Source organism: Ambystoma mexicanum, chromosome 3q (assembly GCF_040938575.1).
Source record: "Ambystoma mexicanum isolate Mex_15411 chromosome 3q, UKY_AmexF1_1, whole genome shotgun sequence".
Lineage (NCBI taxonomy): Eukaryota > Metazoa > Chordata > Amphibia > Caudata > Ambystomatidae > Ambystoma > Ambystoma mexicanum.
The window spans coordinates 766,187,589-766,213,707 of NC_090926.1; the positions used below are offsets into that span (position 1 = coordinate 766,187,589).

At 44.9% G+C, this 26,119-nt stretch overlaps 1 protein-coding gene across 3 annotated transcripts in view; it reads right to left on the reverse strand.

Moving 5' to 3' along the window:
• Window positions 1-26,119, reverse strand: part of LLGL2 (LLGL scribble cell polarity complex component 2) — a 908,486-nt gene that overhangs the window by 463,631 nt on the left and 418,736 nt on the right. For all 3 annotated transcript variants that reach the window (XM_069654770.1, XM_069654772.1, XM_069654771.1), the window contains exons 11-12: window positions 16,301-16,518; window positions 8,646-8,713 (exon numbers count right to left, since the gene is read on the reverse strand). In XM_069654770.1, the coding sequence (XP_069510871.1) occupies window positions 8,646-8,713; window positions 16,301-16,518 (286 nt within the window). The remainder of the gene's footprint in view (window positions 1-8,645; window positions 8,714-16,300; window positions 16,519-26,119) is intronic.

The following is a 26,119-nucleotide window of genomic DNA, read 5'->3' on the forward strand; positions in this document are numbered from 1 at the left end:
TCTGGCAAATCCTCCACAAAAGGCGCCGAGGAAATCGGCCTCGAAGTCGAACGAGGCATCAACGGCGTTGACAACTTCCTCGAGGGCGGAGCCCCAAGAGCGTCCTTCGACGGACACGGCGCCGATGGCGTCGATGCCTTCCTCTAAGGCTTCACAGGTTCTGACGGTCTTCATGATCCCGTCGACCGCCCGAGCCCGAAGGCATGCGAGTGGTGGACCGGTCCCGTTCCCTGCCGGCTTCTTTCGAAGGCGCGGCCGGAACTGTACCTTGCGATTTAAAAATCGCCATCATCTGCTGGCGGAATGCATCCCATTCTGCCTGCGACGAAGACTTGGTGGGACAAGTCAACCGTCGCCTGGCGGAGTCCTCCGACGAGGCCGGAGAAGGCGACCGGTGACAGCGCTTCCAAGAATGCCTCGAAGAGGCAGTGGAATGGCGGGAACCAATCCGATATCCCCCTGGACTTTCACTGACGCCGAGAGTCGCCCCTTGAGTCGTCGGTCAAAAGCCCAACAGATTTTGACTTACGGGTCTTAGACAACCTACCTACCATTAATTTGATCTTCCGTTGCCGCAAGGCCTTTGATGTCAGGGACTGGCAGTCATCGCAGTCGTCGGTGGCGTGGCTTTCGCCAAGGCACCAGAGGCAGACGTCTTGCAGGTCCGTGATGGACATTTTCGAACCGCAATCCCGACATTTTTTAAAGCCCGACTTCAGGGTAGAAGACGAAGACATCACTTTCGAAGTAGAAGAATCGAGCACGCCGAGATTCCGAAGCAAACATGTTTGCCGAAAAAACAGAACTGAGGCTATGGGCGCTGTGCGTCCTATACATAATATCCAGTGACGTCGACCCTCGATGGAGGACCTCGAAAGACAACGTATCGATGTCATCGACGCAGGACGCCTACGCCGAAAATGTTTTTCCGATGCAGCACAGCTGTGGTCATTACCTGTCATAGATGTGGAATACGTCGGAGGACACAATCCCTTCAAAACCTTGTGTGTAAGTGTTTATTTGGATCCTTGCCACTATGAATCTCTGTGTAACCACCCTACTGCTCACATTGACCACTCTTGAGATAAGCCTGGCTGCTCAGCTACACTACCAACCTGTGTATTACAGACTTATACCAATGGTTGGGTTCCTATTCCAGGAGGTCAAGGTTGTTGTAGTGCACCCAAAGGGTACTGCACCAAATCTTGCCTAACATTGGCCCTGCAACAAACAGCTCCAATAAAATTACCCAGCCTGTAGGTAAGCCAAGGATTTGCAAGGACTTGCTATTACCTTTTGAAATAGAAAAAAGCAATGTCAAGAAGGAGCGAGAAGCTATATTCTACCAGTGAATATGATAGGCTTTGGCAAGGAGGGTACACCTGGCACCAAGGGTATTGTGGTGTGTAAAGAGGGAGAAGATACGGACCCACAACCCAAGAGTGGTAAAGGGAGTACAGGGAAGGACGGTAGCTATAAACGTAATAAAACAAAGGGTCAGTAGGAAGGTTGGTATGCCTCAGGTGGATAGTAGTGGAAAGTCTGATAATATGATACAGGAGATGGTGGTTGAAATTAAAGCGTTCATTGAGGAGAAGGTGGTCTGATGAATCCTGTGGCCAAGGGAAGGCAGCTGCTACCCGATTCTGGGCCTAGGGGTGGTATTCTAAAGGGAGGATCACATGGGAGGAGATGGCTGTTAGGGAGATGTGGTGACGCCAACAGGTGAGACGCAGTATTCTTCTCTTAATAATGAGGATGACAAGATTCTTACAAGGAGATATAGATAGAGCAACCCAGTGGACAGTTGAGCGTGTAGTGTAGCCGTAGAATTCTTCCCTACAATGCAACTTCCAATAGTACAAATGGACTGTTTGGAAGGGGGATTGTTTGGAAGAAGGAAACCGCCCCGGGACACAGCTGTCTGCACAGAAAGGAACACAGTGTGAGGTGCAAGTTCAATTAGAGGGAACAACTTGACAAGAAGCAATCCACTGGTAACTCACGTACTGAGAAGTTATTATGCCACTGTAATTCAAGTGTAATTCGGGGCGTGTCCTGTAGTAAACAAACCATAAAGGATACCTTAGACCAGGGCAAAGCAAGAAGGGTATATCAACATTCATCGGTATTCACAAGATTCTTACCCTGTCTTTCATGAAGGAGGACGGTGATGTAACACATGTAGATGATAAGTTCCAGGTGGAAAGGCAGTCCAAGAAGAAGGAATCCAAGATACAAAACTAACCCCCGACGGCACGCTGACACCTAATGTGTGTAAGGAAGTCTCTAGTCCACACAACACAATCCTTGAAAGTTACGGACAGAAATACCAATCGTGACGTAGACGTGGGTAAACAAAGTTCTGTGAAAGCACTTAGACAGGCAACAAGAATTCAGGGACGAAGAATGAAGAAAGGTCTGCAGCGGGGTCCAAGAGTCGGCAACGTTCCGGTCAGGTAAACAGCAGGGTGTAGAGCATAATAGGCGAGGTAAGCGTTCCGTGGTCGTGAAATCTAGTAGTATCAATCCGAAATAACAAAGCCAAAGGTCAAAAGCAGAAACAATCCATAGTCCGTATACAAGGGGTCAAGGCACAAGAAATAGCAAGGTCCAAAATCCAGGAACCTCTAAACAAAATTCAGAAGCAGCGTTTTCCTTCATGGGCAGAGCTTTATAGAAGCAACGTGTTCACACGGCGGGACGCTGTGTATGCTGTAACCTAGTGCGTAGGTATAGCGGCGACCACCGTTTCCATGACAACCCCCATTGTTGTTTAAAGGAGCGAAAAGGCATTGATGACGTGCGCTTGTAAAGCTGCTTTCGTGTACAGGGCGTAATAGAGCTGTATGTTGCCAAAGGGGTACAAGAACGAGAGGAAAGATATGTTTGTGGACGAGAATCTTTCCTAAAGGAAACCCCAGTAGACTATTTCCTGACAGAGGAAGACCCTAAGATTTCTAAATTCCTAATGGCATGTTGTCACTTTATAAGTCCCTCCCATTGTAGGACCCAAAGACTTTTTCTGCAAAACACTTGAAGCTGAATAACATTCACACCTCAATACACATGACTCACATTTAATATCCTTTGTCTCTGATGGTTTCATCCCAGGTAAGGGTCCCAAACCCATACCATTACATATAATGCTCACTTAACATCTCCTGTTTCTGACAGTTTTGATTCAAACAAGTATTCAAAGCAATGCAGTTTTCAAAGGTCTAAAACTCCTATGAACTCCAAGTCCCATAAAACCTCCAGTACTGGGACGAGAAGTAGGAGAAAGGAGTTAATGCGGAGCAGAAGAAACATCAAGCTAAATTAACAGACTAGTTGTAATGGAAATCAGCTGTGCGGCACATTTAAAAATGGTGTGCCTTTTCAAGTTGAATGTGAAGGAGGAGAAGAGAGATGCAGAGCAGGCTAAGCGGTAAGCAGAACCGGAGACAGACACACGAGAACGGGGTGTGTGGAAGGAGGCAGGCGCTTCCTACTAGCAAGGCAAGAGACGAGGAGAACCGCTGAGAAGCAGGCAGCAGTGCAGAGGGTGTCGGGGAGGCGGTCTCAGCAACGACCAGCAGTTCCACCGGCGGATGAAGGAGTAGCCGAAGGGAGAACCGCAGGAAGTTCTTCAGAGCCGAAAAAGCTTTCCAGAAGCACGTACTTCGCTGCAGCGAAACGCCACGAGTTGGAAACACCAGCAAACACTGTTGAATCTGTCGAGAAGCATTTGGTGTCCCGGGGCGCACCGATAGGCGTACAAACAATTGAAAACTTATTTTGAATATCAACCAAAGGATATAGAAAGACAGAATGTACACAAATCTCCATATACGATTTGAGATGTCGATATGGGGAAAGCTGAAGTAAATGTTGTCATAAGCAAGTGAACACTAAAGAAGCAGTTGGAAAGCAAGAGCTGTACAAATCGTCATATATGAGATGTCAATATGAGGAAGATGGGAACAAGTATTGCCACAAGCTAATGAACACTATCAATGAAGTCAACAAAGAAAACCTGAACAAGTCTCCATATATGAGATGCGAATATGGGGGAAGTTGGAACAAGTAATACCTGGAGTTAATAAGAGTATAAACAGTGAAGGCGTACAAGTGTTATACTTAAAGAAAAAGAGAACTGAAAGATAAAAAAAAAGATTGTGAGAAGACCTGGTGAAAGAAGTGCATCAGGCAGTAGCCTTTGAGGGAAAGATACCTGGCAGAACACAAGGTGAGCTACGAAGTCCAGGACAGGGATTCCTGGCAGGGGAGTACAACAGGTAATCCATATAGGTTATGTGAAAGGAAAATACATTGTGACAAGGTTCCTGGCAGGAGAGTATACACAGAGACCATCTTTAATAAGTTGCTGTGTAGAAGAGACACTTTGACATCCTGAAACATAGGTTGGGAAAGCGACTCTCTGCCATACTTGAAACCACCATTGCTTGAAAATATCATTTTTAAGAAAGTGTTAGATGAAAGACATTTCTACTACCCTCAAAGAACCACTGTTTGAACTGAACATTTTCAATATTCCACCTGAAACAGTTCAGGGGAAGGGAATCAACCCCTGGATACAAGGATTATTTTGTTGCATTTACATACTTCATCTTTTGCACACATTTGCTGAATTTGAAGCAGAAATATTTACCTTGCACCCTTTGTTGTTTATTTTTAGTGTGAGGTCAGATACGTTGTGGACACAATGACAGTTTGCCTAATTTGGACGACGAGACACAGGCTAATCCCTAGTTTTGCTTTCTCAGGCACGGAAACTCTTTGTGATAGGGACAGAAAGGCCTTTATCCAAACCTTTTTTTTTGTAACAATATTTCAAATGTTGAAAACATTACAACTTTGTGTCCGTCTCTCATTTCTGACACTTCACAGTGGAAATACTCTACAAGATCTACTGAAAGAAATGGGGCACTAAAAATACTGTTGTTTTGCTAGTGCCCAAAACAGACAACTGGGAGCGAACAGGCTCTGTCCAAAGTCAAATAGGAGGCAGGACACTGAGGTGATGATATCTAATGCAAGGATTTTTGTACCATCCACCAGAGTGACCATGATGGAACTCCTTTGCCTTGTAAATTGGGTGCGGTTAACAATAATAATATTCTTCCTCAAATCCGCAATGCTAAGGGTCGTCCCACACCATCCTAATCAAAGCCTATTTTTGCTACTATCAATCAACATGAACAACAACCCCCCTAACTTCATTAGGAACAACTAGCTACAAGTGTGGAGTGCAATGGAGTAGCAGAGTGACACTCAATGCTCAGACTGCTCAAAGGATAGGCTTCAAGAACATTGCAAACGTGGTTATGCTTAATGCTCACAGGTTGACACCAGGATTCTTTGAAAGTCAAGAAACTCTGACCAATTAGTGTATTCTTTGGATCAGAACAGTAAAGGGCTGCATATCCTTTATTAGAGAAGACATTGCAAGATGTACGAGAGTTAGTTACCCGGATGGTACGCAAGACTGTATTCAGATCTTTAATTTGAGAGAAATTGTAGAAGGACTTTTGGCTACTGACTTTAGGCTATACCCTCCCTCCTGGCTCTAGAAATCATCATTAGAGCTCAGCTGCCAGTTGTCAGCAGCGCCACAGGATTTCGTGAGCAAGGACAGGCTTTTGGGAGTAGATCTTACATGATAACCCAAAATACTTTGAATTCCGACGGGTCCAAAGGAAAGATTAATGCCAACCTGGGAATTGGGTTTGAGGGGGTTGACTGACTAAAGCATAATTTGGAAGGAGATGCTACCTGTAGACCATGTAATTTGGTCTCATAGAATATAGGAGAGGTCACAAAGCACCTGGAAAATACTGTTTGATGCAATTTCTTTAGAGAATATCAGATATTACTTCAAAAAACCTAGTCCACTGAAGTGGTGGACATGCAAAGTTATCAAACATTCAGGCAATAGTTGGTAGAACATGTCCACTGCCACCAGCCATAACTAGGAGATTGTCTATGTGACTAAAAAGTCACAGGAGCAGAGAGTAGGGGGATATAATGTATCCCTTTGGCACTCCACTGAAAGTGGTGTGTGCCAATCTCACAGACGATCGAGTTATGAGAGAGATACTTAATCCTTAAGAACTGTAAAAACTGTAAAAAAAACTGTAAAAATCCTTAAGAACTGTAGTTACTTGACGATACAGAAAAATGAATCTTAAAGGAGGACCCCAAGGGTCCATAGGAACACTACCCATAAGGAGCTGTGTGCTGCAGTAGTAAACCACAGATGCCTTTAAGAGCTATGGAGCAGACAGCCTCCATACTACAGGTATAATACAAAGAATAGAGTTCCAAATGACAGGGCACACAAGAATGAATGAGTGGGAAAAGTCTCCACTCATTCAGGATTGAAAGAAAAAGGACCAGAAGTCCAGCAAAAAGTGCTGGGGGTCTCACTAGGAGAGGGGATGATGCAAAAAAAACATGATAAATCTCCATACCGCGCTCTGACATAAGCATTAATGTGGTAGGCCTCAACCTGGACCAAGTGGCTTTTTATGATTATTTGAGGGTTGGAAAATATAGTGGTGTCCTTCTTTGTCATATATGGGAGGGGGGCAATTTGCCTGGCTATTGAGTTATATAAGACGCAAGCCGTTAGATCCCCCTGGTTAGGGGCAGAGCTATGGGAATAGGTCAATGCCCCCAGGATGGCTAGGGTGCAACATTTTTAAAGAAACTATTAATGATACCACAAAGTTCCCCCAACGCATTGGTTAATTTGGAAACTTCCCATCAAGGATGTGATCTCTATCAGATCTGTTCTGTACTGGATTAGACTTTGGTGCATAGAGGATCTTGCTAGTTACCGAGAAGCTTTGATACATTGCTGAGTCTAAGAGCCATCCCTGTGTATAATATGTTAAAGAGCCCTTACATGCACTGATCAAATCTGTATTGTGGGATATTCCCACTAGAATTAATAAATCTGCCTTGGGTAGAATCAAGAAGGCTGCAATTATCAGGGCAAGGAGAAACATGGAGGACTCGACACGAACTCAAAACTAGGATCTGATCATCTTTTGGCGAAATTGGATCTTGGCTATGAAAAATATCTTGATTATATTAAACCGCTGCATGAATACACTTTGTTTGTGGGCTTTAGGCTGGGCTTATTTAGGACAGCCTCCTTTACTAAGTCATGTGTGATGGCAGTTCAGGAGTTTGCCCACTGTGCACTACAGGTGAAGGAAGAATGGTGCACTTTATGTTTATTTGTGCAAAGTTAAAGGTGTTGAGGTCATATTACTAAAGACCTCTGCTGAAGGCAGTAGGTATTCATACAGGGATGGATGCACTGAACATTTATAGAGGTTGCCCTGACCAGCAGGTTGTGTTAATAGTGGCTAACTATATACATCAAGCCTGGCTTCGCAGGTCTAAAACAACCCTTAAATGTCTAAGTACAACCCATCATTTTGTACCCCAGGGCCTGCGAGATTACTCTCCGGTTTTATCTTCTGTATTTGTTTTTAGTTCATGCCTTAGGAGCTGCGAGATAAGTCTCTCCAGTGCTGATGTGCTATCTTTTGGACCGGATCATTCTTTTTCCCTTTCCATTTTTCTCGAATTTGATATTTTTAGATAATTGCCTAATAGAGTATGATAAATACATTTTAATTAGTTGTGATGAAATGTCTTTACATTTATTTTATTATGTCACTGTTTTATCTACTATGCAAGCTCTTAAATGTTTTTAACTGTTTTATGAACTTTATGGCTTTGAGCCGAATAAAGCACTATTTAATTGAAATTGACTGAGCTCATGGGACCGGATATTGCTGTGTCTAATTCACTGTTCTAATACAGACATCACTGTTCACACCTACTACATGATTGGTTCATTTTGGTGGACCTCCACATTATAAGTTACATGAACTTGTCTTGACCAATTAGAGTATGCCATTTTAGTAAATGTTACATTTATAACTTTGACCAATCAGGATGAAGCATTACCAGCTGACTGCATGATTAGGGCATTCGAAGGGGGTTGTTCTTAGGATGGTCATGGGAGATGTACTATCAAATGGGGGGGCACTAATATATATTATGTTTAGATTTTTGTATAGCTGGGAGCCAATAGGGCGTGTGGGATTAGCATGTACTTGATACTTGCAATATATTATAATTTTGTGTTTTTTGTCTTTAAATACTGTAACTATCCGGGCAGACCGAGAGCGGGTGGAGAAGGTGGCACAGGCCAGCTGGTGGTAATGAGCAAGAAGGATGAAGTATCGTCAGGAGGTGTAGGATGAAATGAACAGAATAGGAGGTTGGAATGTTAGGTCACAAAAGAAAGACCAAGGAGAAGGCAGTGAGCAGTTTTGCAGATAGCAAAAGTAGGAACGTTTCAGCTGGACCCATCAGCTACAGGCAGGACCAAACAGTGGAAAGAGGAGCAATATTGGGATAGGGAGGCAATCTTCATTGTAGAGAGAAGATGGGATTAAGAACCAAGGAGACGCCCAGGCAAGGCAGACCACAAGGAGCCCCTCTCCAACTTTCCCTACCAGCTCCAGCCACTGACCGGTCTCTACTTGCAAGACTTGCCACCAGAATACCTGCATCTAGCATCTAAAGCACCATCTGAAAATTGTTAGCACACTTACCCTGTAAGTAGCAGGTCTCTTTGCGGTGGGTCAGGACCCAAAACAATGCCACCATCAATTGGCCACGGCTGAGGAAATAAAAAAAAGCTATTAGTGTCTCCACGATTGAGCTACTGCACACATTTGTACAAGCAGAACCAGAGAAAAAGGCTACCAACTTCACAGGAAAATAAGTAAAGTCCCATACGGAAAGCAAAGTGTCTACGGTGGGTTCCTCCTGCTCTCCTTAAAGCATATTTTTTATTAGGATTATGATTGGTTATTTATAACGCGCTTAATACCCAGAGGTTTCTAAGCACGGACCCAGGGATCGAACCTGTGTTGCTCCGTGCCATATTGCTTTCAAGGCAAGTGCGTTGCCCCTGAACCATCCTCCCAAGACCATGCTGTGTTGGGAGAGCCCTGATAAAGGTACTGCATGCTATGAAAGACGGATTGGTGTGCTACAAGGGACGCAATCTCACAGTTCAAACTATTAAACCATTAAATCGAGAAGAGACTTCACATGGTACCGTGGTATTTGGTTAAATTACTGAACAAGTCCTGGAGAAATGTGTTAATGAGAATCGGTTTTAATCTACTCCCAGCACATGTAATTTTAGGAGCCAGACTAAGGAAACCTAGAGAGGCATGATACTGAATAGATGATCCTGCAAAGATACCAGAAAAGTTGAGAGGCAGATTTTAAGGGAGCTGTATTTTATCCATTTTGTGAATGATGAGACCTTTGTTTGTGTTTTTTAATAGGAAACCAGTTGTCTAACTATTGCTGCAATTAGACATGTTTTACATGGTATGGTATGGTATTGTTTATTTGTAAAGCGCCTATAAACAAAGCACATGTTTTAAAGCGCTCAAGGAGTGAGGGAATAAGAGGAGAAAAACAACAGTCATTTAGAGCCCTTGAATTTCTGAACGATACAAGTCTGCACAGGTAGAGTGCATGCAACAAGTGCATATAATACAATTAACAGTCTAGATAACAGCACATAGGTCTGACGACGATTCTGTAGTTTTTCCAAGTGAATTGAGGCGCACCATGCAAGGAGGGGAGACAGGGAAAGAACAGATGGACTATCTTCAAGGCATGGTACATTCAGATCGTGCAAGTGTGCAGATAGATGCAGGAAAGAGGAGGGGGAGGGGGGGCCAGGTGTGCCCAGGCAGTCAGAAGCTGGGGTAAGTGCTGAGAGATGCCCTTCTCATGGGTCATTGACCGAGTGCAGAACGCGGATGCGAGTGCAAGGCCCGCAGGCAAGTGCAGGAGACTGGCGAGGGTGCCTGGGACCTGTGTGACTTTGAGGTACACCAGGCAGCCAGTCAGCAAGCTGAAGTAGGAGGAGAGAGAGGGGAGAGCAGAGAGAAAGATTAGCAGGGTAGAGGGAGACAGAAGGAGGAGGAGAACAGGAATTTCTTAAGGAGTTTCCGGAACTTAAGAGATCAGGCACAAGACCGAGTGCGGCAGGAAGGCTATTCCAGAGGGAAGCCAATGCAGTGGATAAAGATCTCCCCCCAAATGTCTTCTTGGAGAACCGGCTCACTCGCAGAAGGTTGGAGGTAGATGAGCGGAGGGCTCGGGAAGGACAGTATTTAGGTAGGCATTGTTGCAGATAGGTAGGTCCCAGGCCCCAGAAAGCCTTGTGGACAATGCAGAGGGTCTTGAACTTGATCCTTGCAGCCACGGGGAGCCAGTGGAGGGATTTCGGTGCCAAAGAGATGCAGTCCCTGGACTTGAGGCTAAGGATAAATCTCACGATTCTGTTCTGGATGAGTTGCAGAGGGCACAGAGCAGAGACAGGGAGGCTGAGAAAGAGGCTATTGCAGTAGTCCAGCCTTGAGAGAACCAGGGATCTGGAGACATGAGTCGCTGGGGGAAAGTGAGAAAAGGAAGAGTACCTCTGAGGAGGTGCAGTTGGTAGTTGGACTTTTTGTAGATGTCCAAGATGTGAGAGAAGAAGGAGAGAGTGGAGTCGAAGAGGACAACAAGGTTTTTTGCCTCGCAGGTGGGTGCAGGCGAAGGGCCAAGGGAGGCCGGCTAGAGTGAGTGGGAAAGCGGGAGCAGGAGTCGCAATGCGAACAATCTCAGTCTTACTGCCATTGAGGCAGAGGCCATTTGCAGCACACCATGACTGAATTGCAGACAGTCAGATATGAGTGAAGTAGAGGAGGTGGCTGAGGGTAGCCTGAAGGAGAGTTGCACGACATCTGCATAACAAGGGAGGTTGGAGATAAAAGTGGCAATCACATGTGCCAGGGCAGCCATGTAGACATTGAAGAACCAGGGGGATAGGTTAGAAGCCTGGGAAACGCCACAGGTTAAAAGCATGATAGCAGAGAGATGGGATGGGCAGTCGTAAAGGAAGGAGGTTAACCACGCCAGAGGCTGACCTGCGATTCCCAGGGCGTCACTGAGACGTGTGATCAGGATGTTGTGGTTTACTGTGTCAAAGGCAGGGGAGAGGTCAAGAAGAATGAGGATAGAGGGAGTGTTATTATCAAGATTTGAGAGCAGGTCTTCACAGGTGTTCAGAAGAGCAGTTTCCGTGCCTCTGGAAGCTCTAAAGCCAGACTGATGGTCGTGGAAGCAATCAGCAGATTCAGTGTGGAGGGTGAGCTGAGAGATGGCCAGCATCTCCAGGCGTCTGCCCAGGAAAGGGCCGATAGAGATAGGGCAGTAGTTTGCTGGAATGGAGGGGTTGGCCAAGGGTTTCTTGAGCAGAGGGTGCACAAGGGAGTGCTTATGAGAAGTTGGGAACACTCCAGTGGCAAAAGAGATATTGCAGAAATCAGCCAAGGCTGGAGCAAGACAGTCAATGTTTTCCTTAATGGTTTAGGAGGGGCAGGGGTCCACCTGTTTGGATGAAGCCTTCATAGGCTGCACGTGTCTGGTGACATCATCAGGTTTGAAGAGAGAGAGAAAAGAGAAGTGGTGGAGGGGCCAAGAGAGGCTCCTGGGGTGTTGGTGTATGATGTGGTGTGGAGAAGAGAGAGGATAGGATGTCTTGGATTTTTATGGTGAAGTGTGCGGCCAGGGCTGAGCAAAGGTGTGGGGTGGGTGTGCAGAAGAGGAGGCTGCTGCAGGATTGGCCAGTTCCTTACAGACTATGAAAAGTTTGGCCATGTTGTTGGATGGTGTGGAGACGCAGGCTTGAATAAAGACTCTTTTCTTGGTGTGGATGCAGAGTCGCTATTGTCTTGGAAGGAGGCAGCAGGCCAGTTTGTCAGAGGGTCAGCCCGAGGAATTCCATTTCCGCTCAGCTGCCCTACACTTGCGCTCGAGGGCAGCCAGAGCGGAGTCATACCAAGAGTTGCACTTTTTGGAAGGCTTCAGTTGGACCCTCATGACAGGGGTAAGAGTATCAAGGGTGTTAGCAGGGGCTGTGTCAGGCTGGGAATTAGCTGCAGGAGTAGGAGGCAGAGAGTAGGTGGAGGCAAAGGCAACCACTGTCACTCTTTTCATGGGTCTGGTCACTTTGAAACCGAGAGGCCGCGCCGGGTGTGCTAATGCAAGAGAAGAAGAGAGCGAGTGGTCCGTCCAAGAGAGAGAGGTGGTGAGTGGGATAGAGGGAGGGATTTCGGAAAAGATGAAAGCATCCAAAGTGTGGCCCGCTCTGTGCGTTGAGCCCAAGGGTAAGAGAGAAGGAGAGAGAGAATCACACAGATTGCGGAAATGTCCTGAGAAGTCAGGAGAGTCCATATGAATGTTGAGATCACCCAGCAGGAGGAGATGAGAGGAGGAGGAAAGTAGAGAGGAGGCCAGGTCAGCCCCGACAGGAAGAGGGTGGACTATCCTGGTGGCCGATAGAAGGTGGCCATAAGAAGAGAATATTTAGGAGAGATAGAGCCTGCAGACTAGGCACTCGAAGGAGGAGTAGGCCAGATTAGGGATGATGGACACGGGCATCCATTCTGGGAAGATCAACGTCACTCCCCCTCCTGTCCCCTTGTGCCTGGGCACAGAGAGAACCTTGTATCCTTCATGGAGGAGCGTGTCAAAGCTCGTGACAGATCTGTCCTTGAACCATGTCTCTGTGATGGCGAGCAGATCAAGATCTAGGAGTTCAAGGAGGTTGCAGATGTCCGACAAATGTTTGACAGCAGAGCGAGAGCTAAGCGTGGCAATATGGAGCAGCTTGCCATCTTTGAAAGTCTTCCACGGGGGATGGGGTGAGCTGGGGACGGGGGTCCCCCCCAGAGGGTGGCAGAGGAGGGATAGTGGAGGGTGGCGGAGGGAGGAGCCAAGGCCGGCATGGGAGCCGGGACAGTGAGGAAAGGTGAGGGTGCATGTGCAGAGGAGGAGGAAGGCACAGTAGGCAAGGGAGCCTGTGCAGAGGAGGAGGAAGGAACAGTAGGCAAGGCAGCCCGTGCAGAGTAGGAGGAAGGAACAGTAGGCAAGGCAGCCCGTGTGGAGTAGGTGGGCACAGTAGGCAAGGGAGCCTGTGCAGAGGAGGAAGGCACAGTAGGCAAGGGAGCCTGTGCAGAGGAGGAGGAGGAGGAGGGCACAGTAGGCAAGGGAGCCTGTGCAGAGGAGGGGGAGGGCACAGTGGGCAAGAGAGTCTGTGCAGAGGAGGAGGAAGCCACAGAATGCAAGGGAGCCTGCGTGGGGTAGGAGGAGGGCACAGCAGAAAAGGGAGCCTGTGCAGAGGAGAAGCAAGGCACAGTAGGAGGAAGACACAGTAGGCAAGGGAGCCTGTGCAGATGTGGAAGGCACAGTAGGCAAGGGATCCTGTGCGGAGGAGGAGGAAGGCACAGTAGGCAAGGGAGTATGTCCAGGGGGAGAGGTAAGGTTTGAGAGGCGAGGTAGGAGCCTGTCAAAAGAGAAGGTTGGGTTGAGGACCTTGAACCATGATGGTTCCATTCTGATAGACATTAATGATGAATCTGGAAATGGCGAAGGTCAAGGAGGACCTCCCAGCGGGTGCCACCATTAATGGGAGAAGAGCCGACAGGAAGGAGAAAGGCGACTATGTTTTGAGTCCATAGGTCGGTGAGGCCATGACAGAGGAGGTCTGTGATAGTCTCTCTGGCGGAACCTGTGACATAGGTATCTGAAATAGGAAGGCCTGGGTTGGAGCACATCAAGTCCTTCTTAAGTTTCTTCCGGACAGATTTAGTGATAGAAGAGGGAAAGGAAATAGAGAAGTAGTTAGAGAAGATAGGAGAGATAGATAGCGACATGGCTAGCTGCAGTGGTGAGGAGGACACTTACCAGGCTGATGTACTGAGGCACAAGGAGGGGGAAGGGGGCTGAGAAGAACACAGGAGGGTGGGGGACACAGGGTAGGGGGGGGGCAGGCACTGAGGACAAGGTAGGACGTGCAGAGCGATTACTGCAGGATGTACTCACAACAAACGCTATTTAAAAAAAAAAGAAAAGGTAGTAAAGTAACAGTTGTGCACCCAGCAAGAGCGTTTCTTTAAAACACATTTGTTTTAAGAATGGTAACAGCAAGTACACAGCCAAGTTCGATTTCAGGAACAGCAGAATGAAACGAGGTAGTGAAAACTGAAGTCTAGGTCAGACAGAGTGAAGGGTGGAGCAGCAAGGGAGTGTATGAAGAGAATGTGTGATTATAGTTGCTAACCTTCAGGGAAGTTGAAAGATTGTCCCATGATTTTCAATGGACTCTGAGGTCTGATTGTGCTGGACAGCCTCTAAATGATCATGTTGGTAGGGAGGGTGGAGGGGAACCCCAGACCCGGCCAGGCAATGGACAGGGCCTTATATGTGGGCCTTGGATCGAATGGGCCGGTTCCAGATTCAACTGATTGGCTAATGAGTATCAGTCAGCCAATGGGGGTCGGGGGGAGCATTCTCAGGCCACAGATGCCTCATCAACAAATAAAGGTGGCAGCCATCTTGGGGAAGAAAAACAACAGGCAGAGATGTTTGAAAAAGTTACCCTAAACGATTCCTGAAGGCAATCCAGCAGCATTAGTTGCATCAATATTGATATTAGTTGTTGTGCACAATTGTGTGTACTCCGGAAGTTACTTTCATCTTTTTAATGTATGGCCTAACTTTGGATGTATTGGAGAGTACTGCCTTGAATGAGATATAATAATGTTCTAATATCATTGTTACATTGTTGTCTTATTTGTTTTGTATCACAATATATCCGAGTTTGATTTTTTCTTTATTATGCATCTTTATTCTCGTTTAGTGTAAGGTTTCATATAATAAAACCATTCTTACAACAATAAATAAAGGAACTGCTATGCAATTCCATAAGGAAGCCGTTCCCATCACTGCACTGCACTAACTCCTGATGCCTATTCCTTGCCACAACATTAGCAACATCTATTGTCAATGGCATGGCTTGCCCATGACAAACGGCCACCCAATTCTGCTGAAGTAGAGGAAATTCTGCTTGTCCTTGCATGATGGCATTCCAGTAGTGTTCTGGATTAATAGGCATTATGCTTGCCTCCTGCATGATTTACCTCCCTTCATAATATGCTAAAGAAATTAGTGATTTGCCTCTTCAAAGAAGAGGCCCACCTATCCTATGCTCTAGTATTCTATTCTATTCTCTGCATTTCCTCTGCACTGATCAAGCCTATCATAGAACGCTGAAGCCGTATCCTGTTTTCCTCTGCAGTGACTAGCAGGTGTGCTGCTCTGTGCTATGCTGCAGTAATGAGTACTCTGCTTTAGTTTGTTCAAAATTGTTGATTAGTAGGTAGTAAGCGTATGCTTCTCCTCTTTGCTGGATTAATTTATCACCCTCTCACCTTAAATAAGAACCTGCCCAGAGACAATTATACTGGATTAGCAAATTCTTACTAGGTATTAAGCTTGTGTTTTCCCTCTTATGGATTGCTGGTGATCAGCCTTGCCCCTTAAATGACAATTTGCCCCAAATACACCCACCATGCTGGATTAGTGAAGTCTTAGTTCCCTCCTCCAACATCATGCTGAATAGTGGTGGCCGCCATCCCCCGCCTTATTTAAGGCCGTAGAAGTTGGGGCTGTGGGTGCCCCCATACCATGGAGGAGTAAAAATGTATTTCCTTATCCCGAAACTAGGGTTGAGTAGTGGATGCAATGCTTGTTGCTCTCTTAATACCTTGGAGATGTAGAGTGTACTCGGTTTACTCAATATCTTAATCCATTCTGGAGTAAAGGAACTACTTTTCACTGCCCCTATTAACCTCAAATTTTATGCTGCAGTTGGTGTTACGTCCCTTAATGCACACACACTGTAAATTGAATTAAAGTAGTCGGTGCATTGTTTAACTCTTCCCCAAACGCCAAATCCATTTTGGAGGAGTAGGCACTCTGCTAGTTCTCCTACAGCATTGCGGATTTGTGAGCAATCCTGGTCGGCGCCTACTTACTATAGGCAACGGTATTGGGCAATATACTTGCTCCTTTACCATGCTTGCAGAGTGTGCTTTGTTTGGCCTCATCCTAGGCCATGCTTGGCTTTGTGTGCTCCAAATGCTATGATGGTACTGCTTGCCCAATACCATAATGCCCAGCATTACAGAGAATCTGAGAAGTGCGTCCAATGCTTGATGCCCTCTGGCCGAAACAAGGAATGACATCCTCCAAGAGCCATGGTGGAGTGCCAAGCACTCGTACAGCAGTGGACAGGTCTGCTTGTACCCACAACGCTAGACAAGTGGGTAGTTGTATTTCACTCCCATACCATGCTGGAGTAGTTGGCATTCTGCTTGGCCCCGGCACTAATTGTCCGCTCCCACAGCTTCAGCGGGATGTTGGAAATGTGGTGTGAACAGGTGATGGCTGAGCAATGAAGAGACACAAGGTATGGCGACTGGATCACCGGCCAGCCTGCAGTCTTCAGGTCGATGACTACTAGCTCTTCTTCGGCTAGCACCACCAGGGCACTGGGGTCATCAAACTCTGCAGAAGAAAGAAGACAGTGTCACCAACCAGCAGGCACTGAGCAAAGCTTCTGAAAATCTGCATGTAGGCGGGCTCAAATACCTTTTCAAGAGAGCTTGGTATGTGCTAGAAAACGGCCATGGACAAAAAGAAAAATGGAACATTTTCCAATGATAATCCTCAGAAATGGTCACATGCTTGAAACCCTTTTTTCATCCCTCTTCCCCAAGTCCGTCCGTCCCCATCAGAAATTCTGAGAATATCACTCTACTGAGGAATGCTCCTTAAAGGAGAGCGTGATCCATCGCATCATTACAATTCACTCCACTTCATACAAGTGGAGGGCAAACCTCCAAAACATTCCAAAAGCAACTAACCAGCGCCTGCGAGGCACTAGAGAAATATATGAGGGATACAACTCTAAGAAAATGGGAGCCAACATCCACAATATTAAGGATGAAATTATTTTAAAACAAGGTCTTTACTGTAAAAGAATTATTATACAAACAAAAGTACAAAAGGCTCTTATGTTTGCCTGTCTTACATCGGAAGAAGCAGAGATAAATGCATTCACATTCAACATACAACCTATCTAGTCTAATATAAAGTAATTTGAATGGTTATTTAATTGAATTGGATTTGTTTGCAGATTATTAAAACCACAACACCCACATTTTTCAAGTTACAAAAAACATTGGTCAAACAAGGATTTGTTTTCCTTATTTGGAAATCTAGATCTCATTTTTCCTTTCGTTCTATATCAATGAGAATGTAATACACAGAAAGACCTTGAGGAAAAGGAATACAACTGATTTCCAAGGGACCTGTGGATAACCTCAAGTACTTAAACGCAGTGTCCCATTTGTAAAGCTATTAAGATATTGAATTTGAATATCAATGGAAAGATTCAATCTCATGCTTTAAAGTTCTTTCCAACAGCTTTCTCGAATGTTCAAGCAACAGACTGAAAACTCTGGGAATCATAAATATCAGAAAGCCGACAACACCAAGATACTTGATACCGCACAATAGGTATAGCCATGAGGCCTTTAGCATTCTAAACAAACACTGGCACATTTTTCTTTTGACCACAAATGGAAACCCAACTTTTAATCTATGTTAGGGAGAATTCTCATTTCTCCCTTCATTCTTAGAGACCCCCAGCTCTTTTGCTGGACTTTAGGACTTTTTGATTTTAACCCTGGAGGGAGTGAGCCCTTTTTCTCACTCATGTGTTTGGGCCTGATTTGGATTATATGTTTCAACTGTTTTTGGAGTCTGACAAACTCCATAGGCATCTACATTTTGTAGGGTGACACAAAGCACCTTCAGTGCAGTGTCACAGAGAAATCCTTTAGATTTCTCCTAAGGTATAAATACCTTTTCTTGTGAGAACTACTGTTCCCAAGAGTAGTAAAGTGAAATTGACTTTACTTACCTTTTCTCTTTGTAGGTCCAGCACACACCATCTTATGTGGAGTGCTGGGGGGGTTACTTAGTGGCCTTTTTTCTACCTACTCATGTAACATTTTTTTGTGTTACCCTTACTACTTTAAGTGGCTGGTGGCAGTGGTTAAATGTTCCTACCATTGTGCTTTTCTACCGCCGGCTGAATCCTCAGCTGCAGTATAGTTGTCATGATGCCTGCCCCCGGACATCCGGATCAAGTCCATCTGCCCAGGAAACAGGCATACAAGCACCCACTGAGATTCCCACAATCCCAGTTAGAAGCTATATGGGGCGGTTCTTGCGCCATAGGCGCCAGGCTCATATTGTTAAACTTACCTCATGTAGACCATGCTGCAAGGAACTTAAGCATAGGCCATCGTGAGGCCTGGAAGGGATTACTTTTCTTTAGGGACTATTTTTTGCTTGGGTGTGGTTTTGGGACTTCTTACCTGGGACTACTTTGAAGGCTATTCATACCACGCCCGATGAACAGCACACGCTTTGCGTTATTCTGCCTTCTGCAGCGTAACGCTCACCGTCCCTGCAAGCTGAGCATCCTGTCTTCAGCCACGCCCGCCTCGACTCCGGACCAGATCCTAGAAAGAAGGGAAAGAAGAGGGAAAAGTTAGAACAAGGACATTACCTTTTGATCATCAGCAGTTCTCAGAGCTGCCGCACTATCGAATAGAGAAAAAGACTCAAAATTCAAACGCGTTGCATCGCCAGCTGCAGCGCTGCGCCATACTCACCAGTCTTCATTGCATCTCCACGACCTGGCGCATCCTCCATCGCCTCGTCGCCGAAATCCTGGCATCTGAAAAGAAAACAAATAAGGTGAGCCAATTGCCAACAAGGACAATCTTCTTTCACCGCAAGATACTTACTTGAGTTCATCGCCTGAGTCATTCTTCTTCTGCACACCATTTCTTCTTACGCCGCACCTGTAGGGAGACAGAAGGTAGTCAGTTAAATACATTTGGACCATTATTTTTTGCCGGACAGTTTGGGAAATACAGACTCTTACCTAAGCGCTTCTGCTTCCAATGAGGTGATCATCCGTCGGCTCAAGCTGCAAGAAAAAAGGGAGAAAAGAGGGGCAAGAGTGAATGACATTTTGAACTCTACTTACCTCGGAGTCATAAGTTGTCTGGAACTCGCCCAACTCCTTCAGACCAGTGAAGTAACTGGTTTTCTACGCGCCCCTGCCTTCCACGCAGGATGTAGAGCTCATCTTTTCAAACTATAAGGTGAGACCAGTGAAAGGGAATACAGGAGGTGTTCAGTGGGGAACAATGAGTGCGTGTATCCTCTCGCCCACGGGTGGCTAATTCCCTTTTTCCTACCTTTAGGAGATTATTCTTACGGGTCAAGCAGACGAAACTAGGAGGGCCAGTCCAGTCAGCCATCACTGCACTACGAGTCACGCTGGTGGAGTCCGTAGCAGTCCAGTTCCGTTTGACGCCCCTGTGGGGTCCAGGCGAGCGTAACAATAGCACCCATGGATGAACATTGTGTCAAAATGGCCCCGGTCGTCTCTTTTTGCCATTTTCCGTTTGTGAGGTCTTTCTTGGGTTTTACTCTGCACGCCAAACCAGGTTTGAGCCCTTTGTTCGTTTTGTCCTTGGCGGGCTTCAGTGCTGAAACCCACCTCTGGCTCCAGTGTCTCTGTAAGGGCAGGAAGTGAGGGAGGTTCCCAAAACTCCCCGGTCCTTTGTCTTGAGGAACGTCTGAATGCACCCAGTCCTGATTGGCTGGCTGTCCTTCCTGGACAGACACCCTGCTGTTTGAGTGACAGCTAGGCTGTGCATGAATGGGAGAAACCTGCTTAAAAGGTGATGGTTTTAGGACTGAAGACAGAGTCGAGCACTGGGAAGAACAACCAGACGAAAGAAACCGTGAACGAAGCTTGCTGCATCCTACTGGATCGTTGAACTGCCCGGTGAAGCCATGCTGCTGTGCTGAAACTCCTTTTTCTGTTCGACAAGAGAAGCTCCGGAAAGGGACGACTTCTTCCCTTGGGTTAGTGGGACCAACTAACCCCGAGACGAACTCCACAGGACCACCTTCCCCAACTGGCTGTACTTCTTTGCTGCTGCAGGAAACGAGTGTCAGGGGTCGAGAAATCCGTAGTCGAGTGCAACATCTGTGATCCCGCCAAAAGCTCCAGGAGTCTCCCGTGGACGCTTCAGAAGCAGGACAACCAGACCTCGAGTCCTCTCACAAAAGTGTAGGACTCAATGAGTGAAGGAAGCCCAACCGGTATCCAAGATCCGCGGTGGTGCCTTTTACCGAGCGCTGAAACCTCAAAGTGCCGCTGATCCGAAAAGAGCCCATAGCTGCCGCGGACCTCCGAATTGCTGCCGCAGGAGTCCCCAGATGTCTTCCCTCTTGTCCCCATGACTGAGGCCCAGGAACACAGGATCTGCATTGTTGCAACCAGACAGAAGCCAGCTGGACCCTCTTCTTCTAACCAAAGGTACTGTTCTGACTTGGGGTACTTACCTCAGTGTCTGTAGCTTGCTCTTCCCAGTTGAGACTTGCAGTAGCTGCTTTGCTAGAGTTGATTTCAGCTCTACCCTTCATTAGTGTAACAACTTGTGACCCTACATTGATTTTTCTTCAACAAACTAACTTTGTGCAAGATCTTTACTATCTAAGAAGTGTCTCAGCTCCATATATTTTGCTCCAATTGACTTGGGCTGTGCTGGCTACCTGCAGACTCTTCTGACTCCATTTGACTTTGATTCTTACTGTCCCTCATAGGGGATACATTGGTGTTAAAAAAAACCTTTTCCAGCAATATTAATTTATCTATGTTAGGTAAGATTTTCATAGAAATGGTAAATCTTCCTGACCTGGGTCAACCCCAGAACTTTTTGGGATACTTTTCCTTAATACCTCTGTAAGTGGGTCCGTTTTTACACACTCACAGAATCTTTTACTCGTTTTATGGTTGTCATTTTTTAGACTCTCCATAGTGTCTTTTTAAAGTTATCCTCTTTAACAACTTTTTGGCAGTAAGTGCCTGTTGTTGCTGGGTTGCCCTAGGGGCTGCCCTTTTAAACTTTTTCTGACTCAACTTGAGAGAAATCCAGTTCTCAAGGGTAGAAATGTTCTATGGATCACTTTTACATTTTGTTAGATGAAACCAGCACACCCCACCTTATGTGGAGTGCTGGGGAGATGCATTGTATCCCCTTTCACACTAAAACTAACAATTCTGTTACAGGGATAGGCTTACCTTCAATGGCTGGTGGCAGTGATACCTTGTATTAATTTGGTGCACCTTTACCGCGGGCTGTGTTCACAGCTGCAGTAAAGGCACCTAAAGGTGCTCATTTTACCAAAATAGCCCGGTCTTCTTTATTTTGCCATTTTAGTGTTTCTTGTCCTTTCTTGTTCCTTCCCCTGACATCCAGATCAGGAAATTCCTTTCTGGGATTTTTATCTTCCCTGCCAGGGCTCCAGTCTGTCTGTGAAGGCAGGTAGCGAAGGAGAAGTCCAAATATCCACAGCCCTCTGTCTTCTTCCTTGCCTGAAGGGCTAGCTGTCATGAACTGAAACCAAAGAGGATGATGAAGGAAAAGCGGCTGAGACGATTTCCAGCGACTGGAGAGCCTGCTACAGCCCTTCCTTCCAATCGGCCTGCGGACTCCGAAAACGACAAATCTGAGCCCCTGCATTTCGAGCCATCCCACGCGTTGCTGCGACCTTGCGCGGCTGCAATACCCCCAATAGACTGGGACCTCAAGCCATTGTGCAATGCGCGGTCCTCCGAATTCCAAATCGCGCTGAAACTTCGTGGGCATCCTGGTGTATCTCCAGAGACACGAATCGAGCCCCCTCAACAGAGTGCTGGACCTTTGTAACAATGAGAATTCAACTGCGATTTTCTGTCTTCTGTGCTCGTGCAAAAGGCGCCAAATCCACAGAGCCGCATTCAGCCGCGATGAAAACCTTGCCTAGAGCCTTCTCCACTGATCCCTGCTGCAAAGTCCCTTCCAATGTCCTGTTTTCAGTCACACAACAAGGAATCAAACAACCAGGTTTTTGGATGCAGATTCTGAAGTCCTCCTGCTGTAAAATCTTTTTCAATGCTGAGGCACTGTGTTGACTTGGGTGTGTACTTACCTTAAGTCTGTCAGGATTTCTGGGTAGCCGTGGGGTGTTTTCTGTGATTGGGAGGGCTCTCGTCCAATGCACCCGGTCCCACTGATAGAATCCTGCTAGGGTGTCTTCTGTGAAGTCCCTGGACCCTATTCTAACTCTAGAAGTAAAGTATCACCTGTTTGCCCAGTCTTCCTAAGGAACTCAGACTTTTGCTCCTTAAGAACCGATTCTGTCACCGTCTGCTAGTCACTAAATTCTAGTGACCCCCCTTCTGCTACTGAGAACACTCATGCTCCAAGAATAAGGGAAAGACTTAAGGGATTGGGCCTTTTGCCTAGAAAAGAAAATAAGTGTTTAAAAGCTACTTATTTGAAAAAGAGTTAGTTGGTAACTGTAACTCTAAGAGTGAACAGTTACAAAAGCACTTACCTTAGATGTGTGATGCACTATTCTTAAAAGTATGGTTAACATCTTTCTTTCCTTAGAAACCGTTTTGCCATTCTAATAGAAAGTAGATGTGAAGGTATATTACTAACCTGTGATTAGGTTGTGCCTCTTTCCAAAAGTAATGTATTGGTTTCACCAGATTATTCCTGTTAGGATAATTGTATGAGCGTCCCCCAACTGTTGGTATCACCAGATTACTCCTGTTAGGATAATTGTATGAGTGTTCCCCAACTGGGTCTTGCTTCCCTGACTTGCTGCTAGCCTGTCCAGAATAAGTCTATATTAGGTTGTTACCTACCTAGAATAACTAAGTTGTTCAGTAAAGTGTAACACTAGGGTTTACTTTGCCTGTGTTATCTAAACCCATTGACTTTGGTCCTAACGGTCCCTTATAAGTTGTACATAAGTAACTTGTATTACTGGGAAAAGTCTAACCTAGAATACATTGGGGGATTGAAAAATTATATGGGTTTTACTTACCTTGAGTTAGCTGTGTGTCATCCAGAAATAAGTTACCAGAGTTACTGCTTATCTCAATCTGTGTTTCACTGATCTCAAAAGCACCTGTAATTGAATATTACATCCTTAGGTTTTACTCACCTAGTATAATTGTGTGTTATCACAAAAGTAGTTCTAGGTTTTTACTGTACCTAGAATACGTGTTCCACTATTCACAAAACGTATATTGTCCAGTTGACTGATTATTTGATTTATACATAGTCACTGTACAACTGGTAGGTTCTACTGTCCTTGCATTACTGTCAGGATTCCATGGTACATTTCTAGAACTGTCAGGATTCCACGGTACATTTCTAGAGTTTCAAAGGTTCACAACCTTAAAAGACATACAGTTATAATTCCCAGATAAATTTCATAGACTTCTTTTACTCACACATGTAATTAAGAAATTATCATTTAGCACACAAAACCTTTTGGATGTAGTTTTCAATTAAAGTGTGATGTTTGGGTTATTTTTGAATTAGAAAATGATATTGGTATTAATATTCCTTAATGTTAATTCAGGAATCACTCATTTCCCCAAAGCAAGATGGAGAGTCTTTTCTGCAGCAATGATTGGTGTAAATAGTTAGGAGGCCATTTGTAATGTTGCTCAGAGTTCTAAACTGCCTTTCATTTTAGTAGCCATATTGGCAGGTTGCAGTTTTCTTAGCTCCTGTGATTTATTTTAAAGTACACTTAATTCTTAGTAAACCCTTAAGTAGAATTTTTGAATATCCATTTACATTTGCTTCGGAGTTGAAGTGAAGCATTGTTAGAAGCTGAGAAGATTGAACAGATGAAGCAAGCTAAGTTTATTTATCTTCAAAGTCTAACGTAGAGGATTATCTATTCGAATTCAACGTTAAGAGAAAAAGACTGAGTGAAATCTATGTTTATATTTTTTCATTTTTTATTGAAGAAATAGTTCTGAGTTTAATTTTTTTTTATTTTGAATTTACATTGTTGCACATATTTTTTGAATCGCAATGTACATTTGCGCGTGTTATAATACTAACAATGCGCGCGTAATCCTTCTTTAGTGATTCGCATGTTAATTTGTTTCTATTTAAATGTGTTCGCTTACAGTATCTAGCGCTTGCATTTCTTTTTGTTTTTTGAGTAAAACGCATTGCGCAGTAGGAGATGAGTTAGAATAAGGAACCCTTCAAACGTCGTGCGCGCTTGTATGCGTTGTGACATATTTCCAGGAAGTGATCGTATTCACAGGACAGTTGCATTGCGTACGTGAAGCGTCATTATGTTTCATCTGGAAGTGTTCGTTTCTTCAAGACTAAATAAAGCGTATGTGAAGCGTCGTGATGTTGGAATCCTTTCAGGATGCTATCGGTTCACGGAACTCGTTTCCTCTGAGGCGATCTTTTAAGGAGTCAACATATTTTTGCATCGTATGATCATTTCGAGTGATTCAACTCGATTTTTTGTAAAAGATTTCTTTCAGAATCACTAAATACAGGACTAGTATTTATTGAAAAGTTATTTTTACGTAAAATATTCTTTGTGAAAATAAAGGTTGAATTCACTAAAGTCAGCTAATACAAAACCAAGACATATTCAAAGAAAATCTTCCACAGTAAAAGAAAACAGAGACATTGAATTCAGAATTCTATACTTCAAGATTACATACTGATTAAGCCTATCGGCATCGGAGCATAGGCTACAGGTATAATAAGAGAGTGATAATATTATATTAATAATATTAGTTAGTGTGGATTGATCATTAATATCTACATATATATATATTTGTCTCTTAGATTTCACAGACACTGAGGCCAGAGGCGTTAATCCAGCTCCAGAGAACTACAGTGCCAGCCAGTGAAGATCTCTCTTTTGTTATTTTATCCTCTATTCCCCTTTCCCCTTGGGTTTGCCAGCTAGGTAGTTTTATCTGTTGAGGGACTATTTGGCAGACAGACTTGGGGGGGTCTGGTGGGCCAGCATCACTCCTGCAGGAAGATCCAAGACTGGACCTGACAGGATGAAAGGCCCACGTATTTAAATCCTGCCTGAGTGATGATGGACCCAGAGTCAGAGTTTAGTTTAGGAGCATTAAGGAAGATGTTAATGGAAATAAAAGAAGAATTAAGATTAGCAAAAAGTGAGACCTTAACTTTGGGAGTCAAACTGGAGGAATGAAGTAGTTATGTACATCGATCAGAAATACCAGGTACTTCCAAGATTAGTAAGGGTTATGATCCTGACCCTCCAGTCTTATATCCTGAGTCAGGTGAAAATAGACGGCACACAGTTGGGTTGGAAGAGAGAAAGAATTTACATTTGACCCCAGAAATATCTTTGGTTTCCACTCCTTTAGCACCTCCCGAAAGATTTGATGGAGATTATAGGAAATTTAAAACATTTCTTATGCAATGTGAGTTACATTTGTTATGTAGACCAGAAGCCTTTTCTACAGAAACAGCTAAAGTGGCATTTTTAATTTCTTATTTAACTGGGGAGGCTTCCGCTTGGTCAGTACCTTTAGTTGAACGAGGTGCAAGAGAACTAGGAGACTGGAGAATGTTTAAAAGTGAATTCAGTAAGATGTTTGATAGAAGGACTTCATCTATTTGTGTTGATGAGTTACGGCAGGGAAACAGAGATTTGGTGTCTTATATAACCCAATTCAGATCACTTGTGCAAGAGAGTGAGTGGCCTGAAGAGAAGAGAGCTTCCATTTTTTACAGAGGGTTACGAGAGGAGTTAAAAGATGCATTGGCCACAATAGTGGAGAGACCTAATGTTTGTGAAGAATTAATTTCCTGTGTGATATTACTAGACTAAAGGTTGATGGAAAGACGGACAGAAAAAAGGAGAAATGTTTCTGAGGGTAGAGTTTGGAGTAAAAATGAGCGACCCAAGATAGAACAGTTGTCTGGGAAAGAAAATAAAGGACAGTTTATGGAGAGTCAAATCAGAGACCCTTTAACTAAAGAAGAGAAGGCGTAGAGACAAATTATGCTTGTATTGTGGGGATGGAACACATTTTGTAGGAAAGTGTCCACGTGCTCCTAAAAAATGTCCTATTTCTGGAAAAGGAGAGGTAGTGGCAAATACCATCCAGACGGCAGTACCACATATCACTCTTAATGTATTC